General features: G+C 43.0%; 1 protein-coding gene across 2 annotated transcripts in view; it reads left to right on the forward strand.

Annotated features, from left to right (window-relative positions):
• The window catches only part of SLK (STE20 like kinase), a 277,359-nt gene that overhangs the window by 9,519 nt on the left and 246,266 nt on the right, over positions 1-21,574 (forward strand). For both annotated transcript variants that reach the window (XM_033941264.1, XM_033941265.1), the window contains exons 2-3: positions 1,664-1,828; positions 7,680-7,728. In XM_033941264.1, the coding sequence (XP_033797155.1) occupies positions 1,664-1,828; positions 7,680-7,728 (214 nt within the window). The remainder of the gene's footprint in view (positions 1-1,663; positions 1,829-7,679; positions 7,729-21,574) is intronic.

The raw sequence follows: 21,574 nt of genomic DNA on the forward strand, positions 1-21,574 counted from the left end.
GATTATACCCTCCCCTCGACGGTGGAAGGGATTCTTTTTCTGGCTACAGGCCATCTGGGTGGGCTTTCTGCAGGCGATAGTTTGCTTATCCGTAAGGGCTATATTGTGGGGAAGAAGTGCATCCTAAATCATTGGCTTCAGGACTCCCCACCCACTTTCTGGTATTGGTGCAATAAATTTAATCTTTTAATGGTATGGGAATCTGTCAGCTCGGTTTTCTCGTTCCAGGAATAAGCTTTTCTTGTCTGTTTGGACCTTTTATTTGGATACTTTGCCCCCTGTGATCAAAAGCCAAGTGGTCAATAGATTGCGGAAGCCAGTGGTTCCTTTATTGCCAGTGGGTTGAGGATAGGTGGGGGGTGGCGGTTTGTAGGCAGGTGACAGATTGGGGTAAAGGTGGGGCTTTTATTGGGGTGAGGAATGGTTGGGTCCGGGCTATAAGAACACAAGCCTGGACTCCACTTGTTTCCATGGTTCTATTTGTTGGTTGTTTTGTACTTGCTGTATATTGGAAAATGTTATCTGCTTTTTGCATGTATTTTGTCTTTTGAATAAACAATTATATAAAAAAAATCTAAAAAAAGATAGAATAAGAGATAATAAAAAGCAAAGAGGGAGTAAAAATGTTTTACATCAAATGAATCCAAAATTAATGAGGTCCTTACTGAACCCCAAGTACAGTTACCGGTATCCTTTGAAACATTAAATTGGGATAGGCTTTGCCAGCTGAAATCCCACTGTTGTGTCTTAATAGATAGGCCAATTGTCAAGCAATTATGAAGAATGAAAAGAGAGCTGGCAGAGATGGGGGAAAAAGTGTTTTCTATCTCAACTGCTGATCTTTTTATGCAGGTAGTTCACTATGTACAGTGTACCTTTCTAAGCTATAATAGTTCAATTTTGCTCTCTAATAAGGCATTTTCTGTTTCCTATTGTCTGCTTTATCTTCTTATCCTAAAGAATCAGCATTCATAAATGGTTGATTGACAGAACATTTAAATGAGGTAGTTGTGACTGAAGTGTGGACAAGCCTGGAATTTTGAAGAAACTCCACTGGAAGTTGTCCACACTACATACCACCAATCTTTGAGCATACTCTTGTGTACACTCTACTTAGTTCAGATGTTGCTGAGAAATGACTTTATATCCGTGAAAAGAAGCATGAGCCTTGTGCATGTTTTAATGATGCACAAGTATATGTTAAATAGTAGAACGGGGCAAGCCTTAAATACGATGCACAGTATTTATTTCTTCAATTTTCTATACCTGGGACAATGGGAATTACCCCCTCTTTACTAAGGTGAGCTAACCGATTAGCACGCACTAATTGAATTAGCGTGCGCTAAACGCTAACATGTCTATAGACTAACATGCACGCGTTAGCATTTAGCGCGTGCTAAATCGATTAGCGCACCTTAGTAAAAGAGGGGGTAAGTAACTTGCCAAGGGTCACAAGGAGCAGGATGCTGAGGCTGTAGCTTTAACCACTGCATCTCTCTCCCCCCTATTGGCCTATTTATGCCACTTTGGAATCCCAGTGAGTGAGTTTTTCAAACTCGGCATTTAAAATGGTTGCTTGACCCCTCTAACTGCGCCACCTCCTTTTTGGGTGAATCAATACCTTTGTTCCTATTTTAATATCATACAACAATTTGATTTGCAGGCTCAGAATAAAGAGACTGGAATATTGGCTGCAGCAAAGGTGATAGATACAAAATCAGAGGATGAACTTGAAGATTACATGGTAGAGATTGACATATTAGCATCATGTGACCATCCACATATTGTCAAGCTTCTTGATGCCTTCTATTATGAAAACAATCTCTGGGTAGGTGCTTTCTTATTCAAAGAAGTCAGGCATATCGAAAAAAGTAATGTGTGTTTTGTAATTCTATAATATAAATGCTAAGAAGGCTATTCTGCAAGTGGGTGTACTTATGCCAAAATACACTGCATGCTATTTTATAAAGTAGGCAAGCGAACAGAACACCTCGCTTTCAAGAAAGAACAGACAAACCCCAAAAAGATAAGGGAAGTGTCTTTTCAACCGTAAATGCAATCTTTCCTTAGCAATAGCAACAGATGAATCCAGAGACCAGTGGGATAGCACACATCTACCAGCAGGTGGAGATTAGAGAGCTGAACGGGGACGACGGGAATCCCGCGGGTTCCCCCTTCGGGTCACAGGGATCCCGTGGGGACGCCCCCTAGGATCACGGGGTTCCTGCGGGGTTGGATTCACTTGAGCTGCGAGGTTCGTCTTCTTTCCCTACCTGCCCTGCCGCAGCACACAGCCGACCCGGAAGTCTTCCACGATGTTAGTGCTGATGTCGGAGAGAGGGCTTAAGCAAAGCCCTTCCTCCCTCCGAAGTCAGCGCTGACATCGGGAAGACTTCCGGTCGGCTGTGTGCTGCGGCAGGGCAGGTAGGAAAAACTCAAGGCAGTGGCGTACCAAGGGGGGGGGGGAGGTCCGCCCCGGGGCAGCCTTAGGAGGGGCTGCAGAGCCAGCCAGATCCCCTTACCTTCGTGGCGCTTTCCCCGACCGACCGACAACAGGCCCGGTCCGACAAAACTCCCTGCCCTGTAGCCGCAAATCTAAATTACCTTCTTACAGCAGCTGGATTCAGGGCAGGGAGGTTTGTCGGACCGGGCCTGTTCTGTTGTCGGTCGGGCGGGGAAGCGCCATGAAGGTAAGGGCAGGGAGGGAGAAAGGAAGGAAAGGTGGAATGGAGAGGAAAAGACGCTTAAGGGAAATGGGTAAAACTGAGGGGAAAGAAGGTCGCTGAAAGCACTGGGGAAGACAGAGGGGGGAGAAGGCGCTGAAAGCACATGGGGAAGATGGGGGGAGAGAAGGAGTTGAAAGCACATGGGGAAGACGGGGGGAGAAGGAGCTGAAAGCACATGGGGAAGACGAGGGGGGGAGAAGGAGCTGAAAGCACATGGGGAAGACGGGGTGGGGGGAGAAGGACGCTGAAAGGACATGGGGAAGACGGGGTGGGGGGAGAAGGACACTGAAAGGACATGGGGAAGACAGGGGGGGAGAAGGATGCTGAAAGGACATGGGAAAGACAGAGGGGGAGAAAGATGCTGAAAGGACATGGGGAAAACAGAGGGGGGAGAAGGATGCTGAAAGGACATAGGGAAGATGGTGGGGGGGAGATGGATACTGAAAGGACATGGGGAAGACAGAGGGGAGAGAAGGCTGCTGAAAGGACATGGGGAAGACAGGGGGAGAAGGATACTGAAAGCACATGGGGATGACAGAGGGAGGAGAAGGACGCTGACAGGACATGGGGAAGATGGGGGGGAGAAGGACGCTGAAAGAAAATGGGGAAGAGAGAGTGGGGCGAAGATGCTGGCAGGGAAGAAGACAGAGATGACTATGGGGGGAGCAGAGGGAAGAAGATGGGTGCCAGACCAATTTGGAAGGGGGAGAAAGGGAGAGGCACAGTAACAGAGCAAATGGAAGACGCAGAGAGAAGAGAGATAGTGGATGGAAGGAATTGAATGAGAACATGAGGAAAGCAGAAACCAGGCAACAAAGGTAGGAAAACAATTCTATTTTTTTTTTTTTGCTTCAGGATAAAGTAGTATATTAGTTGTGTTGATAAAAATTTATAAACATTAGAAGCTCTGGTAGAAACCCATTTACAAAGTATGTATTCTTCCCAATTAATATTTCCAAATAAAGTCTCTTTGCTTATTTGTAAATGGGTTTCTACCAAAGCCTTTAATTCAGTAGCATAATTAAATGAAATAACTATTTCTGAAGTTTATAGGGACGAGCGGGGATGGAGGGGATTCCTCGCGGGGACGGGTGGGGACGGAGGGGATTCCTCGCGAGGACGGGTAGGGACGGGTGGGATTCCTCACGGGGACGGGTGGGACTTTGATGGGATTTCTGTCCCCACACAACTCTCTAGTGGAGATAGAGAAACTGATTAACAGGTGATCCTATTGGCTGGCACACCTCCTGCATCTTCAGTATGCTTTATCTCCCAGGAACCTCTGCGAATGTCTCTCTCTCTCTCCCCTTCTGGAGGAGGGAGAGCCAGAGACACGTCCTCTTCACACACCCCCCCATTGCTTTTACTGATTAGAATACAATCGAATCTGCTCCGATCAGCACTTTAACGCCTCAGTCGCAACTGTACCTGTAAAAGTGAAGCTGGTACGATCGGTGCCCTCCCGATACTGACGCAGGAACACGCGGAAGCGCTTTTTCAACTGCGACTTCTTGACCTGCTGCCCATCGTCTACTGCCAGCTCCCCACCAAAGCTGTTGCTATCAAAACCGGACATAGCTGGACACTCACTGCAGTCAAGGAGGAAGAAAATGACAAACACACTTAGGAAGGAGAACGGGAGTACGCTGTGATTTTGCAGCAAAAATCAAAAGAGGACGGAATGGAGCCGTCGGTGTTCTCCTCCCTCACGTTTCTGATTGGTTGAATAGCTTCCCACACGCCTTCTCAGTGGGAGGCACCCTGTAAGTTTGGCGCGTTGGCTGGGGCAGGCTCTTTTCTGGATTGGTCGTTAGCAACAGTCACGTGGACTGGAGAATTGTCAAGCTCCTCCCCTTCCCTATTTTGTTGGAAATGGAGGCTGAACCCATTTGTCTGGAACTTCCTTTCCGATGCTGGAGGGAGGGAGGTAGGCTTTAGCGCGGCAGGGAGGGGAAGCGATCCCCGGTCCGTTGTCCCAGTGCACAGCTTCAGGACGCTGTCCTTGAAAATGGGACATTTCGGCATCCCGAAGCGGTGGGTCGGAACAACGGGACGGTCCCTTTGAAAACGGAACGTATGGTCGCCTTATATATTATTCCAAGTACCTTTCTTATTTCTAATCCTAATGTATATTTTCTGTAAACCGCTTAGAACCTAACGGATGTAGCGGTATATAAGAAATAAATTACATTACATTACATTACATAAAGACTGATTGTAAGAGGGAATACCAGCCCACTTGTACTATGTCAGTCTCCACCTGCTGGCAGAGGAGTGTAAACCCATCTGTTTCTGTGCCGGTCTGGAGGGACTAAAAGAAAGAGAGAAAATTTAGCAGATAAGGAACTAATTTCTCCTTAAAACATTCAAGGCCTTGGGAGTTCATGGCATCCTACTTAACTGGTAGGATACCAACCAAGAATCTCCCCGACTGAGACTGACCATTTTATTGGGTTTATGACATCACTAAATTCATTATTAAACATATGTGGTTACAACATCTTCCAATTAAATTACAATTGCTTCGTTAAGGTCCAATTCTTGGTTAGTTGTTTGACCTAGCACATCCTGTTCCATTAACAGACGAGAAAGTGCCTAAGATCAGTATGCCCTAAATGAACATGTTACAAGATGTGCAATGCACTGAAATAGAACACCCCCTGTATTGCTGACAGGGACAAAATTAAATAGCATGTGATAACTAAGTCATTAGTGTTGCTAGGAAAATTACTAATGAAATAAGATTAACAAGAAACTAACCAAAAGAACATTGCTGGATTATGCAATTTATCAATATTCTTTCTACTGTAACTCCAACTTCTGAAGCACTTCTATATCCTTCTATAACTCCAACTCCTGAAGCATTTCTATATCCTTCTATATCCTAGAGAGAGAGAGACCTTGTTGATTACAAGCATGTTTTTGGAACAAATTATGCTTGTGTAGAAAGATTTACGGTCCACTAATCAGTTACATAAACAAATACATGCCTGTTAGTTTCTAGGGAAGACCATAATATCTCATCCAGGTTCAGCTTTCTTGCTTTTTTACATGACCAGACCAAGGCTAATGAGAAATACTTTTATTACGAAAATAGAAAAATATAATTCACAAGCCAGCAGCAATATCTAAATATTGTTCACAAAATATCTGATTACATATATGAAACTCCTCAGTACAGAATTATCACAACACACTTGCTAGATACATAAGTAAAACTAATTCTTACACTCACTAAACAATTCTTATAATAATAATCCCTGATTAGCAGCAATCTATTACAGTTATCACCAAAAGTAGCTTTACAAGCCTTATCCTATATCACAATCGGATGCACTTATCTAACCCCAGCTGATAAGATAATAAGTTCCTTATCCTCACCATCCAATTAGGCCTTGGCACAAAATCAGGTGAAATGGAATATGTCTCTCAGCTTAGCAGATGTAGAAATCCTTTGGTTTACAGGAACAAGTGTTTGTCAGCCACTGGTAAAGCTGTAATTTATTGGCAGCAAAAGTTTCCTTGAGGTGATGGAATTCAGATCTGTTTAAAGTCCGATTCACTCTCTCAGACAGAGTCACACGAGGTAACTGTTCAGGTCTTAATTATTATGAAAGAGATACGTGCAGAACACCTGTGATGAGATGTGAGTTCACCCACACCTAAAACACAGACTAAATTACAATTAGCACCTTTTCACTTGGATCTCGTCAGATGATTTCTCCGGACCAATCCAGAAACAGAACTTAGATAAATAGCCTTTCTGTATAAAGTCTCATACAGGCTGGGAGACAGAGATAAGCACAACCCCACCCTTTCTGCATGAAGGCATAGATGGATGTCCTTGACTAGAATACCATTCTGGTACATACCCAGAATGCATCAGGCAGAAACAGCAAAGATGTGTTCTTCTTTCTCTTCTTGCTAGGTTCAGGCTGGAATGATTTCTTGCAAATAATGGTTCAGGCTTGATGATGTCAGAGAGGCCTAACCTTCAGGTGCAAATAAGGAAACACCCCTACACTTGCAAACCAAGGTTTTGCTATACTGGTGTCTTTTCAGGTTTCCCAGGCAAGGGGTGTCTCATACATTTTTGATATGCCCCACCTCCTTATATCCTGCTTAATACTATTATTGCTATCAGTAACATTAAAAACACAAAATTTAAAATTGTGATTTTCTGTTTTTGTCTGTCTTATTTCCTGCTATACAAATTATACAACAATGTTTAAGAAAATATTCCACAAATGTTTTCAGCAGCTTTAAAAATTTTCGTGTATTGTCCATTATTTTTAACTGTCCAGTTAAGTTGTTCCATCTAGTGACATCGCCACCTCAGATCTTAATGGGCGATGTAGGTGATACAATGTTATAGCTTGGGATAAATACCAAGGTATTCCATTACACCCTGCATGGAAAGTTAACACTAAAACTTTAAACAAATTTCTGCATTTGTAATTGTCGCAAAAGGAGGGGAGGGGGAATCGCATGTCCCAACCTATCACTTCCAAAAATCATTCGTGCAGCGGTGTTCTGGACTACCTGTAGTTAAATTTCTGTTACTTGCAGATACTGAAGGTTCATTTAATAAATATTGTTAGATTTCTTTTGCATAAAATGTCTTTTTATCAATGTATCATTGCTGAGTGTGAAATCATAATAAAAGTTATAGCTATAATACCAATAAATTTGCTCCATTAAGCAAGAATAGGAGCAAATTTTAAGAAAAATCAATGGATTTGAGGGACCCCTGGATGGGCTTTAAATTTTTTAAAATTTAATTTTTGATCAAGCACAATCAAATTCATGGGGTAAACTTCAATTCACAGTTTTTCAACTTTTGGGTTTTCTGGTGTATATCTATCTCTATTTGTGTATTTTGGCTTGACTACATGAGTACTAATAAATGACATAGTTCAGTAGATCAGATTTTTTTTGTCTCATTTCAAATAGATCCTGATTGAATTCTGTGCAGGTGGAGCAGTAGATGCAGTGATGCTAGGTAAGCACTAAGTATTGTGTGCACTAGATAATATTGCACTGATTTTCATAAATTTTTAAAATAATTCATTCACATATAATTTTTATTCAGAAATATATTTGTAGACTAGAGCACTTAATTTTAATATTCTTGATTAAAATTAATTCCTTAAGTCCAGCCCAGAATCTGTGGGTTATATCCAGCAGGTAGAGACAGAGAAACAAAGTAGTTCTGTACGTTTTGCCCCATAAGGGTACTGTGCAGCCTTAGAATGTTAGGGGTTTTTTTCCCCTCTGTCTTTAGCAGATGGTGATGGTACACCATGCAGGTTCTAAGCTAGATGGCTTGAATGCATACCTGAACCAATTAAACTAGATGCTTTTCTTCAGGCTGGTGAGGTGAGAAGGAATGCTCTTCCATCGCATCCCTCCTTCCCCACTAGCACGACCAGAGCCTCAGCAGGCAGTCCAATTAGCGGCTTACCATTGGGGGGCGGAGCTTCACAAATATGGTGGCTCGAAGCTGCACTGGGACACCGGTGCAGTCTTTTTGAACATTTCCTTTCGCCATGGTGAAAAGAAAATCTAAACTCCCGGGTTTACCTGGAGAAACTCTTACCTCAGACCTGGCCGATGGATTCCTTTGTGCAGCATGGCCCATGAGCGCAGCAATCGGAGGACAAAGCCTCGGCAGGAGAGAGCACACAAACTGAGGCATGAGAGCTCTCCCTCGAGGGTGTCAGCTTGTCCCTGGAGGAACAGTCCTCTGGCGTTGGGAGCAGTAGGAGTGGGGGAGGATCAGCCGATGCCAAATATGGTTCGGGACGCCCTCTTGCCTGTTCAGCAGGGCGAGGGATCCTGGTCTGAGAGGAGGCAGGAAGAGTGTGCTTCGCCAACAATGCAGCCGGATGGAAGAAAGCAGATAAAAGCAGTTTTGAATATTTCTTCTGCAAATGCAAGTACTATTTCTTTATCAGTGTGTGCCAGAACTGAGTTTTTCCCCTTATGGAAGCCTGAAGTCTTCAATATGGAGTCAATTTGGGAGGCTATTTCCAGTCTTCAAGTCTCTCTGGGAAGCCAGTTACAGCAGCTTTCCCAACGCTGCACTGTAGTACTTTCAGAAAGTTTGGATTTGAATAATAAAGTATCAGCGTTGGAAAACAAATCAGATAATTATGACACCAGAATAAAATCCTTAGAAATGCAAGCACTTGGGGCATGGCTTGGAGGTGCACGCGAATGGACTGGTGAAGGGAGAGCTCCCGTTGAAAACAGACAGTTTTATAATTAAGTAATATCAGATTATATAAATTGCCGGTTTTGTTTTCACATACCGATAGTTATAATGGCCACGGGTAAGCAGAGCAAAGCTGACTCGGCGATGTCTAACACAGGAAGTGTGAAGAGATCGAAACCAGAGCCTGTAACACCATTGAAAACACCGCTACCAAAAGACAGCAAATGGGAAGATGAAATGTTCAAAGAAATAAAAGCAATTAAAGAAATAGTGCTCTCAAACTCAAAAAAACTTAGCGATCTACAAGAGGAAGTTTCTACATTAAATAGGAGAACGGAGGTACTGGAAATAAAAGTTAATCAGCTAGAAAAGAACGTGGAGGAATTTCAAACAGAAAAAAAGCAGTTTGAAGAAGAAAAAGAGAAAATTGCCTTACTTTTCAGCGAGCTGGAGGATTGCTCTAACCGGATGAGAAGGTCGAATTTAAGAGTATTAGGCAGGGGTGTCCAATGTCGGTCCTCGAGGGCCGCAATCCAGTCGGGTTTTCAGGATTTCCCCAATGAATATGCATTAAAAGCAGTGCATGCACACAGATCTCATGCATATTCATTGGGGAAATCCTGAAAACCCGACTGGATTGCGGCCCTCGAGGACCGACATTGGACACCCCTGGTATTAGGGATACCGGAAGGGGTGGAGAAAGGAGATCCAATTTCCTTTTTAGAAAATTTCATAATGAAAGTCCTCCCCTTTAAATCAAACATCCAATTGAAATAGAAAGAGCACATAGGGTTCCCACTAGAAGATCAGATAAATTTAATGGTCCTCGGCCAATAATTTTTAAACTCCTAAGATATCAGCATGCTACAGAGATCATCAGATTGGCAAAAGAAAATCAAAATATGAGATGCCAGGATGCTAAAATTCATATTGTACCGGACTTTGCTAAAGCTACGGCGGTAAGAAGAAAGCAGTTTTTAGAGATGAGACCGGCGCTGTGGGATATTGGAGCTAGATATGGTTTACTATATCCAGCTATAATGAAAATAACAGTAGATAATAAAACACTCAGCTTCGATTCTCCTGATAAACTTAAGAAATTTTTAAACCAGAAAGAACAACCCATGAACGAGTGAATGAAAGAATAAGAATAAGTGAGACTTAAAGTAATTTAGCTTTACTTTCCTTTTTACATTAAAAAAAAAAAAATAGTTATGTGAATTCAAAGTATATTTATTGAGTTTAATATTACTTTAAAATTTTAACGGAGAAAGAACCTTCTGTGTGATTTGATCTATGGAATGTTGGCAATATTCTAAAGCCAGTATGACTGAAAGAAACATCTACTGAACATAAAAAGTTATGGTCAAGACGTTAGAGTTATATGGAGTTAAATATATCCAATTTCATATCTGGCCTCAGAGCATTAATATGGATTCCAATATTGAAGACTGCTAGGGATTTTCAATAAGATGAACACCAAGACAGAAAATATGCAGGTATATCCCTGCAGTTTTAAAGGACTAAGACTGATAAATGAAAAGAGGGGCATTTGATATTCGAAAGGACACATAGGTTACTATGGTGACTGAGTTATGGAAAGACACAGATGTTACTATGATAACTGAATGACTGACGAGTTGGAGACCTTTGATAAACTTTCGGTGTTTCTTCCTTTTGATATGGAAGATTGCAATTCTGGAAAAATTTATTCATCTACATAGCAGAGCTGAGTAAAACTATTTGTCATTTCTGAAGAGGATTTCTGAAGTGAAGTAGATGATGTCTGGGAATGCTTCTCTTATATGTAAGGACGTAAGAGCATGCTCCGCCTCCAACTCACGGTGTAATTCTATTAATAATAAGTGTCAGAACTGGCTTTCACGAATTTGACGATTTAAATAGAATACCGCCTCTCTCTTCATAGAGGGTTGGTGTGCATGCATGCTCCGTCCTCAGCGACGTTTAGGAACATCTGAATCTACATCATTTAAATCATTTTCGTGCTACCATCAACTCTGACAATTTATATGCAAATCGTCGATGTCAAAGGACTATCTCTTTTCTTTTTGGATTGAGAATGATTGCGGATAAAAGGCAGAACTAATTGCTGGATTCTTGTCCTATCTCCAAATCATTCTGATATTGGTATCCTGGAACAATATTGGAGGTTCAGTGTTATGTGCAAATGAATGCGATGAATATATGCTGGAAGAGTGCTAAGTTTGTGTGGGTTTAAGGATTATATGAAAATAGGAGAGTTAATGGTTTTTGTTCAAATATTATATGAAATTCTCTCATGTGCTCTTTAAAAAAAAAAAAAATGCGATATGCTTTTTACTAATTATTTGCAATATATATTCGTGTTATAAGGGTCTCCAGGAGAAGGTTCTTTTAATAGGAATGCTATACTTTTAATATGAGTTTTCTTTCTAATGGATTAATATATATAAACTGGTGTGGAGAGGTGAGAATTGAATTAATGTATGATATATATGTATCTGCTTAATTATATATTTATGTACTTAAAAATAGCTCTTTAAAAGTGACTAATTTTCTAAAAATGTTAGGATATTAAATGAAAATATTCTATATTACTTACTTTTTAACAGAATGGATAAGTATAGACATTATTGATTAATATTAATACTATTTATGTTTGATCTATAAAAGTTAACTATGAGTTGGATGAATGGAATTTTATTTATGGAAAGTATAATTATTATTCACTCGTATCAATTAATGCAGTATTAATACCAATGGCTTTATAATTAGTTATTTTATGGATTATATAGGAATATAAAATGAATATTATGAATATTTATTTTTAGATTGTTCAAATACTAATTTTTAAAAATCATTTAAAAATAATTTTTAAATATCATACTGATATTTGAATAACTAGGTATGTATTTGGGGTTAAACTATTAAGATACTGGGATTCATCAAAGATTATGGATTATATTAATGATAAGTTATTATTTTATATGATTAATGTATTGCAAAAATGAATTATAATTGAGGTCTGTGGGGGATTATCTTGTTTTACCTGATCTTAAATGTGTGGTTCCAAGTTCTTTATGTCAGTATATAGGGGGGGAAGGGTAGGATGGATATTTATAAAGGGTATAATGATAATTGGGGGAGGTATTTTACTGATTATGAAATGATATAGAAAATGGCATATAATCATATATTAAGTTACTTTTTATTTTTCAAAATTGAGGGAAAATGGTTAATAAATATTATAAATAATGGAGATTAAAATATTTTCACTTAATGTTAATGGCCTCAAAAAAGGAAAAAAAATGCTTACGTTCCTAAAGAAACAAAAAGCTGATATATATTACATCCAAGAGACACACCTATCGGATGTAGAATCAAAGAAACTTGAAGAGGATTGGATCAAACATTGTTTTTATGCCCCTGCAGTTAGGAAAAAAGCGGGAGTTGCCATTTTAATAAGTAGTAATTGTTCTGCTTCTTTTCAATTGATAGATTTTGATCCTTTAGGCAGGTGGATTAATGTAAAAATGAGAATGGGAAATAATACCTTGACTTTGTTTAATGTCTACGCCCCTAATTCGAACCAAAATGAGTACTTTAAAAACTTACAACAGTTATTACTCCCACTGGCTGCTTCTAATTTAGTTGTAGCTGGAGATTTTAATGCTGTAATGGATCCTTTTTTGGATAAAAAAACAAGTAAGAACATAAAATCTTTAGGGCTAGAGAATTTGGTGCAATCATGTAATTTAAAAGATATTTGGCGAATACTTCATTTCAATGATCAGGAATTTTCTTTTTTTTTCTCAAGTTCATAAATCTTTCTCAAGAATTGATTATGTTTTGATCTCAAACTCATTAGTACAGCAGGTGACATATGCTTCCATTGATCCAATTATTTTGTCGGATCATGGAGGGGTTTGGATCAAATGTAGGCTGGATAAGAAGGAATTAAATAGACCAATTTGGAGATTTGATAATACATTGCTTGCAGATTCAGCTTTTCTTGAAGAGTTTAAGGTAAAGGTATCTGAGTTTTTCCAAATTAATACTACTGAGGATATTAGTACCGAAACATTATGGGATGCTTTCAAAGCTATAATGAGAGGTTTTATTATTTCATATTCGGCACATATATGAAAACAGTATACTAAACAATTTGTTGATTTGGAAAATGAAATTAAATGTTTGGAATCTAAATTAATTGATAAATGGCAACAGGATAGAGAGCCAGCAGGAAGGCAGGAAAAGAGGAGATAGGAGCCCGATCCTGCGGGGGAGCGCGAAGCAGTCCGCCCCTCCCCCGAAACCAGCGGGGTCTCCTTTTGAATTTGGCCCTGCAACGGCACACTGCCTGCTCCTGGAGCCAGCAGGAAAGCAGGAAAGGAAGAGAAAGGAGCCCGATCCTGCGGGGGAGCGCGAGGCAGTCCGCCCCTCCCCCGAAACCAGCGGGGTCTCCTTAATTTTGAGCCCACCAACGGCGCACAGCCTCTTGCACCGTAAGCCAGCAGGAAGGCCGGTACACCTTGATATACATTGTTATATTTAACTGCTGGTTTACCTTGTCTTATTTTTACCGTTGACTTATAATTAATGGTTGATAAACAACGTATTGATAGACTTCTTGCCCTAACAAGTCTCAAGTCTAACTGCTGGTTTTACTTAACAGTTGGTTTACCTTGTTTTATTTAACTGTAGACTCAAACTTAATGGTTGATAGACAGATTGACCTAATTTGTTTAAACATATATTAGCACCAAGAACAAGTCTCAATACCCACTCACACATCCTCTCAAAACTCATACATGAACCCTACTCACAGGCATAGGCCCTACAAAAAGACAAGTAACATCAACAGAGCAAAGAACTCCAGAACTAACACCCCTATCCACGCAAAAAAAAAAAAAAATGGCAACACTCACAACCAAATTCTGCCTAGTCCTACTACTGCTCTCCCTTCTCATAGATAAATGGAAAACAGCTGGATACCACACTCATTCTATACCCATCCTCACAACAACACACAGACTGATTCAACCCATTAGGAAACTGCAAACCCCAAGAACCCTGATACCTTGTCCTTCATCCAATCACGAAAACATTCCCGCAATCTGGGGAAAAAAACCACCACCAAAAACTAAGGCTAGCTCTCAAAAACCTCAATCACCATCCAGAACACTTATCAATACTCACATTATCCCAGGACAAGCAGGCAGCATATTCTTGACTGATGGGTGACGGCACCGACGGAGCCCCGGTACGGACAATTTTAGAGTGATTGCACTCTAAGAACTTGGAAAGTTCTAGCAGGCCGCACCGCGCACGCGCGAGTGCCTTCCCGCCCGACAGAGGCGCGTGATCCCCAGTTTCTTAGTTTCCGCGGAGCTAAGAAAACGCACTTTCAACGGCTGTTGAAAATTTTTTCTCTAACGCCTTCCCGCTCGCGTAAACTTTTTCGGTATTTTATTCCCTTCTTTACTTATTTTCTTTAAAAAAAAAAGAGAAGAATTTTCTTTTCTTTTTTTTTTTTTTTTCGGGTTCGCCCCGGCGGGGCCTGCTGCCACCATCGAGGCCTCGGCCTTCGATTTGGCAGAAGCCGTTTTTACGTTCATGCCCCCCCAACCCGGTTTTAAGAAGTGCCAGCGGTGCACGAGGCCCATTTCTCTCACCGACCCGCACAACTGGTGCTTACAGTGCCTCGGTCCTGACCATCAGGCGTCCACCTGCACCCCCTGTGCCACTCTGAAAAAGAGAACTCTTAAAAACCGCCAAATTCAACAGCGGTTATTGTTTGGTATCGAGATGTCGGATTCGGCGGCACCGACTCCGACTTCGGCCCCGATGCAGTCGGCACCTACTTCATCGACACCGCGCGATACCGCATTCCTCAGGTAAGCCGGCTAAGAAGCCTTCCCCGCTGGAGCGCCCTCCGGTCTCAGTGGCAGCGAGCCCAATCCTGCCGACCTCAAGGCGCCCACGGAAGCGCTACGCTCTGATTGAGGTTAGCCCTTCGACCTTGGGTTCCTCTTCGGAGTGTAGAGCGGCACCAAAGGTACCGCAGAAGAAAAAAGCGGTACCGGTGCCTTCGCTGGACGAGCGAATTGCTGCCGTCCTGCAAGTTCAGCTTAAAGAGCAATTGCAGCAGCTCCTGCCTGCTCTTCTGACACTGAGCCTTCTAGTCCCGGTCCGGTCTGAGCTACCGGTACTGGCAGTGGAGCAGCCTCTTTTATCGGCATCCACTTTGTCAGTACCGGTACAAACAGTTTCCTCGGTATCCATGCCTCGGCACCGAGGTCTTTACACCAGGCGGTGCAAACTTCGGCACTGGCACGCCCGATAACATCTCCCGGTACCGTTTCACAGAGGTCTGGTAAGTCGACTCACAAAACTCGACACCTAGAACCCTCCACACCGGAGTCTCGGGACCGTAGTTTTCAGGTGAGGGACCCTGATCTGTGGGGTGATTCAGAGGAGCCGCTTCTCTCTGAGGGAGAGTGTTCGTCAGGGGACGAGGACCCTTCTGTATTAGATCCGTCCTCTAAGCCTGATGCATCTTCTTTTACCTCTTTTCTCAAAGAAATGTGCGACTCTCTCTCTATTCCCTTGGAGGCTGAGTCCAAAAATTCCAAGGCATTTCTCGATGCACTGGACTTTGACCAGCCTCCAAGGGAATTCTTGAAATTGCCTCTCCATGATATTTTGCGAGAGACTTTCTATAAAAATCTAGAGACACCTTTGACCATTCCAGGAGCTCCTCGCAAACTGGACTCCTTGTATAAGGTCATACCTATTCCTGGCTTTGACAAACCGCAACTCCCCCATGAGTCTTTACTAGTGGAATCTACTTTAAAGAAATCCACGGGGGCTAGTGTATACACCTCTGTCCCTCCTGGCAGAGAAGGTAAGGCCATGGATAAGTTTGGCAAGCGGTTATACCAGAATGCGATGCTAGCTAATAGATCTGGGAACTATGCTTTTCATTTTTCATTCTACCTAAAGCATCTCATTCAGAATTTGTCATCTTTTGAAAAATACCTCCCTGACTGTAAAAGATCTGCTTTTCGCCAAACTTCTTCATCGCTCTTACAACTCCGTAAGTTCATGGTCAGATCAATCTATGACACCTTTGAGCTGACCTCTCGGGCCATGGCTATGTCGCTGGCCATGCGTCGCCTGGCCTGGCTCAGAGATTCAGAACTTGATGTCAATCATCAAGATCGACTGGCTAATGCACCTTGCCTAGGGGATGAGCTGTTTGGAGAATCCATGGACTCCACTACACAAAAGCTCTCAGCTCATGAGACCAGGTGGGATACTCTTCTCAAAACCAAAAAGAAGACCCCACCTACCAGGCCTTTTCGCCAGCAGTTGGCCTACCAGCTTAGATTTGTGGCTTGTCCTTTACCACAGGCCCCACAACAACCCAGGCGTCAGAGGCAACAACAGAAACAAGCTGCTAGACCGGCACAGCAGCAACAACAAGTGAAGCCTCCCCCTTCACAAAAATCCATTCAACCCTTTTGACTTGGTTCTCCAGGACATAGCCAGTCTCCATCCTGCTGCCCACCTTCCGCAGCCCATAGGAGGACGCCTTACTCTTTTCATAAGCCGTTGGGAAACCATCACCTCGGATCAGTGGGTCCTCAACATCATCCGCCACAGCTACTCTCTCAACTTTCAGACACTTCCTGCCCAAAGTCTGCCAAGAGAGTCTGCTTCGAACACTCCTCAGGTTTCACTCCTTCTTCAAGAGGTTCAATCCCTCCTCCTTCTGAACGCCATAGAGGAAGTTCCTCTAGATCAAAAGGGGCAGGGATTCTACTCCCGTTATTTCCTAGTCCCCAAAAAAACAGGAGATCTCAGACCCATCCTAGATCTTCGCGATCTCAACAAATGCTTAGTCAAAGAGAAATTCAGAATGCTCTCTTTAGCCACTCTTTACCCTCTTCTCAATCAAGGCGACTGGCTATGTTCCCTTGATCTCAAAGAAGCATACACTCACATACCGATCAATCTGGCCTCCAGACAGTACCTACGCTGCATGATCAATCGTTGTCATTACCAGTACAAGGTACTACCCTTTGGTCTTGCCTCCTCTCCAAGAGTGTTCACCAAATGTCTGATTGTGGTGGCTGCTTTTCTGCATTCCCACCACCTTCAGGTGTTTCCTTACCTGGACGATTGGTTGATAAAGGCCAATTCATCTCAAACAGTACTTCAGGCCACCAACCAGACCATCCTATTTCTTCGTTTGCTGGGGTTCGAGATCAATCTACCCAAATCTCATCTCATCCTCACGCAGAGACTTCAATTCATTGGAGCAGTCTTGGACACAGTCCTCATGAGAGCGTTCCTGCCGTCCAACCGTCTTCAAACGCTCCAATCTCTATGTCAGCAGGTGATTCCACAACGTTCCATCTCTGCCAAGCAAATGATGATACTCTTGGGTCACATGGCCTCCACAGTTCATGTCACACCACTTGCACGTCTTCACCTGCGCACTCCTCAATGGACCCTAGCTACCCAGTGGTCCCAAGCGATGGATCCTTGCTCACGTCACATATCTGTAACATCATCTCTTCGTCAGTCTCTACAATGGTGGTTGATATCCTCAAATCTCTCCAGAGGTTTTCTGTTCCATCTACCTCCTCATCAACTTGTCATCACCACCGACGCCTCCCCTTATGCCTGGGGGGTTCATTTGAACGAGTTCCAAACTCAAGGACTTTGGACAGCTCAGGAAATGAAGCATCACATCAATTTCCTGGAACTCAGAGCAATGTTTTATGCCCTCAAGGCCTTCCAACATCTTCTCTTTCCTCAAGTCCTTCTGCTGTGCCCAGACAATCAAGTTGCGATGTACTACATCAACAAGCAGGGTGGGACAGGTTCTCGCCTCTTGTGCCAAGAAGCCCAGAAGATTTGGGCTTGGGCCACAGATCACCATCTATTCCTGAAAGCTATCTACATTCAGGGAGAGCAGAATTCTCCAGCCTCAAGAGTGGACACTCGATCCTTTAACTGTGCAGTCCATCTTCGCTCAATGGGGCACTCCTCAGATAGACCTCTTTGCAGCTCCTCACAATCACCAGCTAGCCCTATTCTGCTCCAGACTCTACTCTCCTCACCGTCTGGCATCGGATGCATTTCTCCTCGATTGGTCCAATCTGTTCCTGTACGCTTTCCCTCCTCTACCTCTCATGTTAAGAACCTTGTTCAAGCTCAAGAGGGAACGAGCCACCATGATTCTCATTGCTCCACGGTGGCCCAGGCAACATTGGTTCTCCCTTCTACTTCAACTCAGTTCCAGGGAGCCTTTTCTTCTTTCATTGTTTCCTTCGCTGCTTACGCAACATCAGGAGACCCTTCTGCATCCCAACCTTCAGTCTCTGCACCTGACAGCTTGGTTTCTCTCGGGCTGACTTCTCATGATACTCTTTTGTCTCAGCCAGTTCGTTCCATTCTGGATGCCTCCAGGAAACCGGCCACTCTGCAATGTTACCATCAGAAGTGGACACGGTTTTCTTCCTGGTGTCTTCTTCATCATCATGATCCCACTTCCCTTGCAGTGGAGACCTTGTTGGATTATCTTCTTTCTTTGTCTGACTCTGGCCTCAAGTCTACTTCCATTAGAGTCCACCTCAGTGCTATTGCTGCTTTTCATGAGCCAGTCCATGGAAAATTCCTCTCAGCTCATCCCTTGGTGTCCAGGTTCATGCGGGGTCTTTTTAATGTGAAACCACCTCTTAAAGCCCCTCCTGTTATCTGGGATCTCAATGTAGTTCTTTCCGCCTTAATGAAGCCTCCATTTGAACCTTTGGCTACCGCTTCTTTCAAGTTTCTCACTTGGAAGGTACTTTTCCTTATTGCTCTTACCTCTGCCAGGAGGGTCAGTGAGCTACATGCACTAGTTGCGGATCCACCTTTTACAGTCTTCCATCATGACAAGGTGGTTCTGCGTACACATCCAAAGTTTCTCCCTAAGGTTGTCTCTGAATTCCATCTCAACCAATCCATTATTCTGCCTGTCTTCTTTCCGAAACCTCACTCGCATTCTGGAGAACAGGCTCTGCATACTTTGGACTATAAGTGGGCTCTAGCTTACTATTTAGACCGTACTAAGCCCCACAGATCATCTCCCCAACTCTTTCTGTCCTTTGATCCGAATAAATTAGGACGTCCTATTACTAAACGTACATTGTCAAATTGGCTTGCAGCGTGCATTTCATTTTGTTATGCTCAGTCCGGACTGTCACTGGAAGGTTCTGTCACGGCCCATAAAGTTAGAGCTATGGCAGCATCTGTGGCTTTCCTCCGTTCCACGCCTATTGAGGAAATCTGCAAGGCTGCTACATGGTCCTCAGTTCACACTTTTACATCTCACTATTGTCTGGATGCATTCTCCAGACGGGATGGACACTTCGGCCAATCTGTTTTGTAAAATTTGTTTTCCTAATGGCCAACCTTCCCTCCATCCCTCTTTTTGTTAGCTTGGAGGTCACCCATCAGTCAAGAATATGCTGCCTGCTTGTCTTGGGATAAAGCACAGTTACTTACCGTAACAGGTGTTATCCAGGGACAGCAGGCAGATATTCTTGCGTCCCACCCACCTCCCCGGGTTGGCTTCTTAGCTGGCTTATCCTAACTGGGGACCGCGCGCCTCTGTCGGGCGGGAAGACACTCGCACGTGCGCGGTGTGGCCTGCTAGAACTTTCCAAGTTCTTAGAGTGCAATCACTCTAAAATTGTCCGTACCGGGGCTCCGTCGGTGCCGTCACCCATCAGTCAAGAATATCTGCCTGCTGTCCCTGGATAACACCTGTTACGGTAAGTAACTGTGCTTTACGCAATCTCCCACTAAACTCACATCAATTGCATGCGCATATTTGAATATACGATCCATCAGCCCAAAGACAGATCTAATCAAAGACTGGCTGATCAAAGATAATTTAGGCTGCCTCTTCCTAGCCGAAACCTGGCTCACTTCCGACTCAGATCCTCGCATTACTGAATTCTGCCCAAACGGATACAAACTAGAGCTAGTTTGCAGAGAAAACAGAAGAGGTGGAGGTCTAGCAATCATTGTAAAAAAACAACTTCAACATTAAAGTCCTAACCAGGCACTCCACCTCTCACCTAGACCTTCTTGCCTGCCAACTATCTGACAATTCTCTCACAGGATCTCTGAACTGCCTTCTATGCTATGTCACACCAGGAAAATGGAACACCTCTAAACAAGAACTAGAAGAATTTATCTTCCAGAATTCCTTATCTTCCCCACACAATCTGATCCTAGGAGACATTAATCTCCACTTAGAAGACCACACCTCCAAACAAGTAGCAGACATTCTTTCATTCATCAACACCCTATCTTACTCAATCCTGAACCCACGCATGAAAAGGGCCATCAACTTGACATTGCCGCTTACACATCTCCCAACCTCAACACACAAAACATCCACATCACCAACGGCTCTTGGAATCCTACCTTATGGTCCGACCACTACAAGTACACCTTCACCATCAACTGGGTGCATAATAACATCAAACCTATTCCAAGCACAACCAGCTTCAAGTCCAGACAGAAAATCGAACCCACCACCTTCTGGGACACAGTAGACCCAGCATTAGACTTAAACAACCACAAGGAATTCATAAACACATGGCGTTCCATTAGTGAGACCGCTTTGAACAAACTAGCACCACTAAAAACAAAAAACAAAATATGCAGACCATCAGACAAATGGTTTGACGCTGAACTCCTACACCTAAAGAGGCATTGCAGGCAACTAGAAAGGACATGGAAAAAACAGAAACAAGACCACAATAAAACAGAATGGAGATCCCAAATCAAACAATACAAAATCAAACTGAAGGAAAAACGAAAAGACTACTACTCCAAACTAATTGGCACTGAAAAACCAGACACCAAAAAACTTTTCAGCATTGTAAAAAACCTCATGGATACCAAACCCTTCCTCACCATCCAAGGAATCCAGACTCCAACAGCTTCACAACTATCGGACCACTTCAAAAATAAAATCATCACAATCAGAGCCACATTCAACAATTCTCAAAATACCATAGAAGAGATACTAATAAAACCCACAAAAGACGAAGCCATCCCAGCAGATAGGACCTGGACCAACTTCCCAACGACACAATGGTCAGACCTGGTCCGGTTGTACAAAAAATACAGCAAATCCTCCTGTGATTTGAACAACTGTCCTCTTTACCTACTAGCTACAGCATCCACCAAATTCATAACTTGTCTCACGCTATGGTTGCAAACCACCCTCAGGGAAGGTCAGATCCCTCCGGAACTTGGCAAAATCATAATCACCCCCATACTAAAAGACCCCAAAGGCCCAATAGACAACCCAACAAATTATAGACCAATCGCTTCTATCCCACTATACATCAAACTCATAGAGGGTCTAGTAGCACAATATCTATCCAACTACCTAGAAGACCACCACATTCTGCATCCAACTCAATCTGGTTTCAGAGCTAATCACAGCACAGAAACATTACTGGTATCCTTACTAGATATAGCCCGACAGCACCTCAGCAAAGGAAACAAGTTACTAATCATCCAACTTGACCTTTCAGCAGAATTTGACCTA

The sequence above is a fragment of the Geotrypetes seraphini genome, chromosome 4 (genome assembly GCF_902459505.1).
Source record: "Geotrypetes seraphini chromosome 4, aGeoSer1.1, whole genome shotgun sequence".
Lineage (NCBI taxonomy): Eukaryota > Metazoa > Chordata > Amphibia > Gymnophiona > Dermophiidae > Geotrypetes > Geotrypetes seraphini.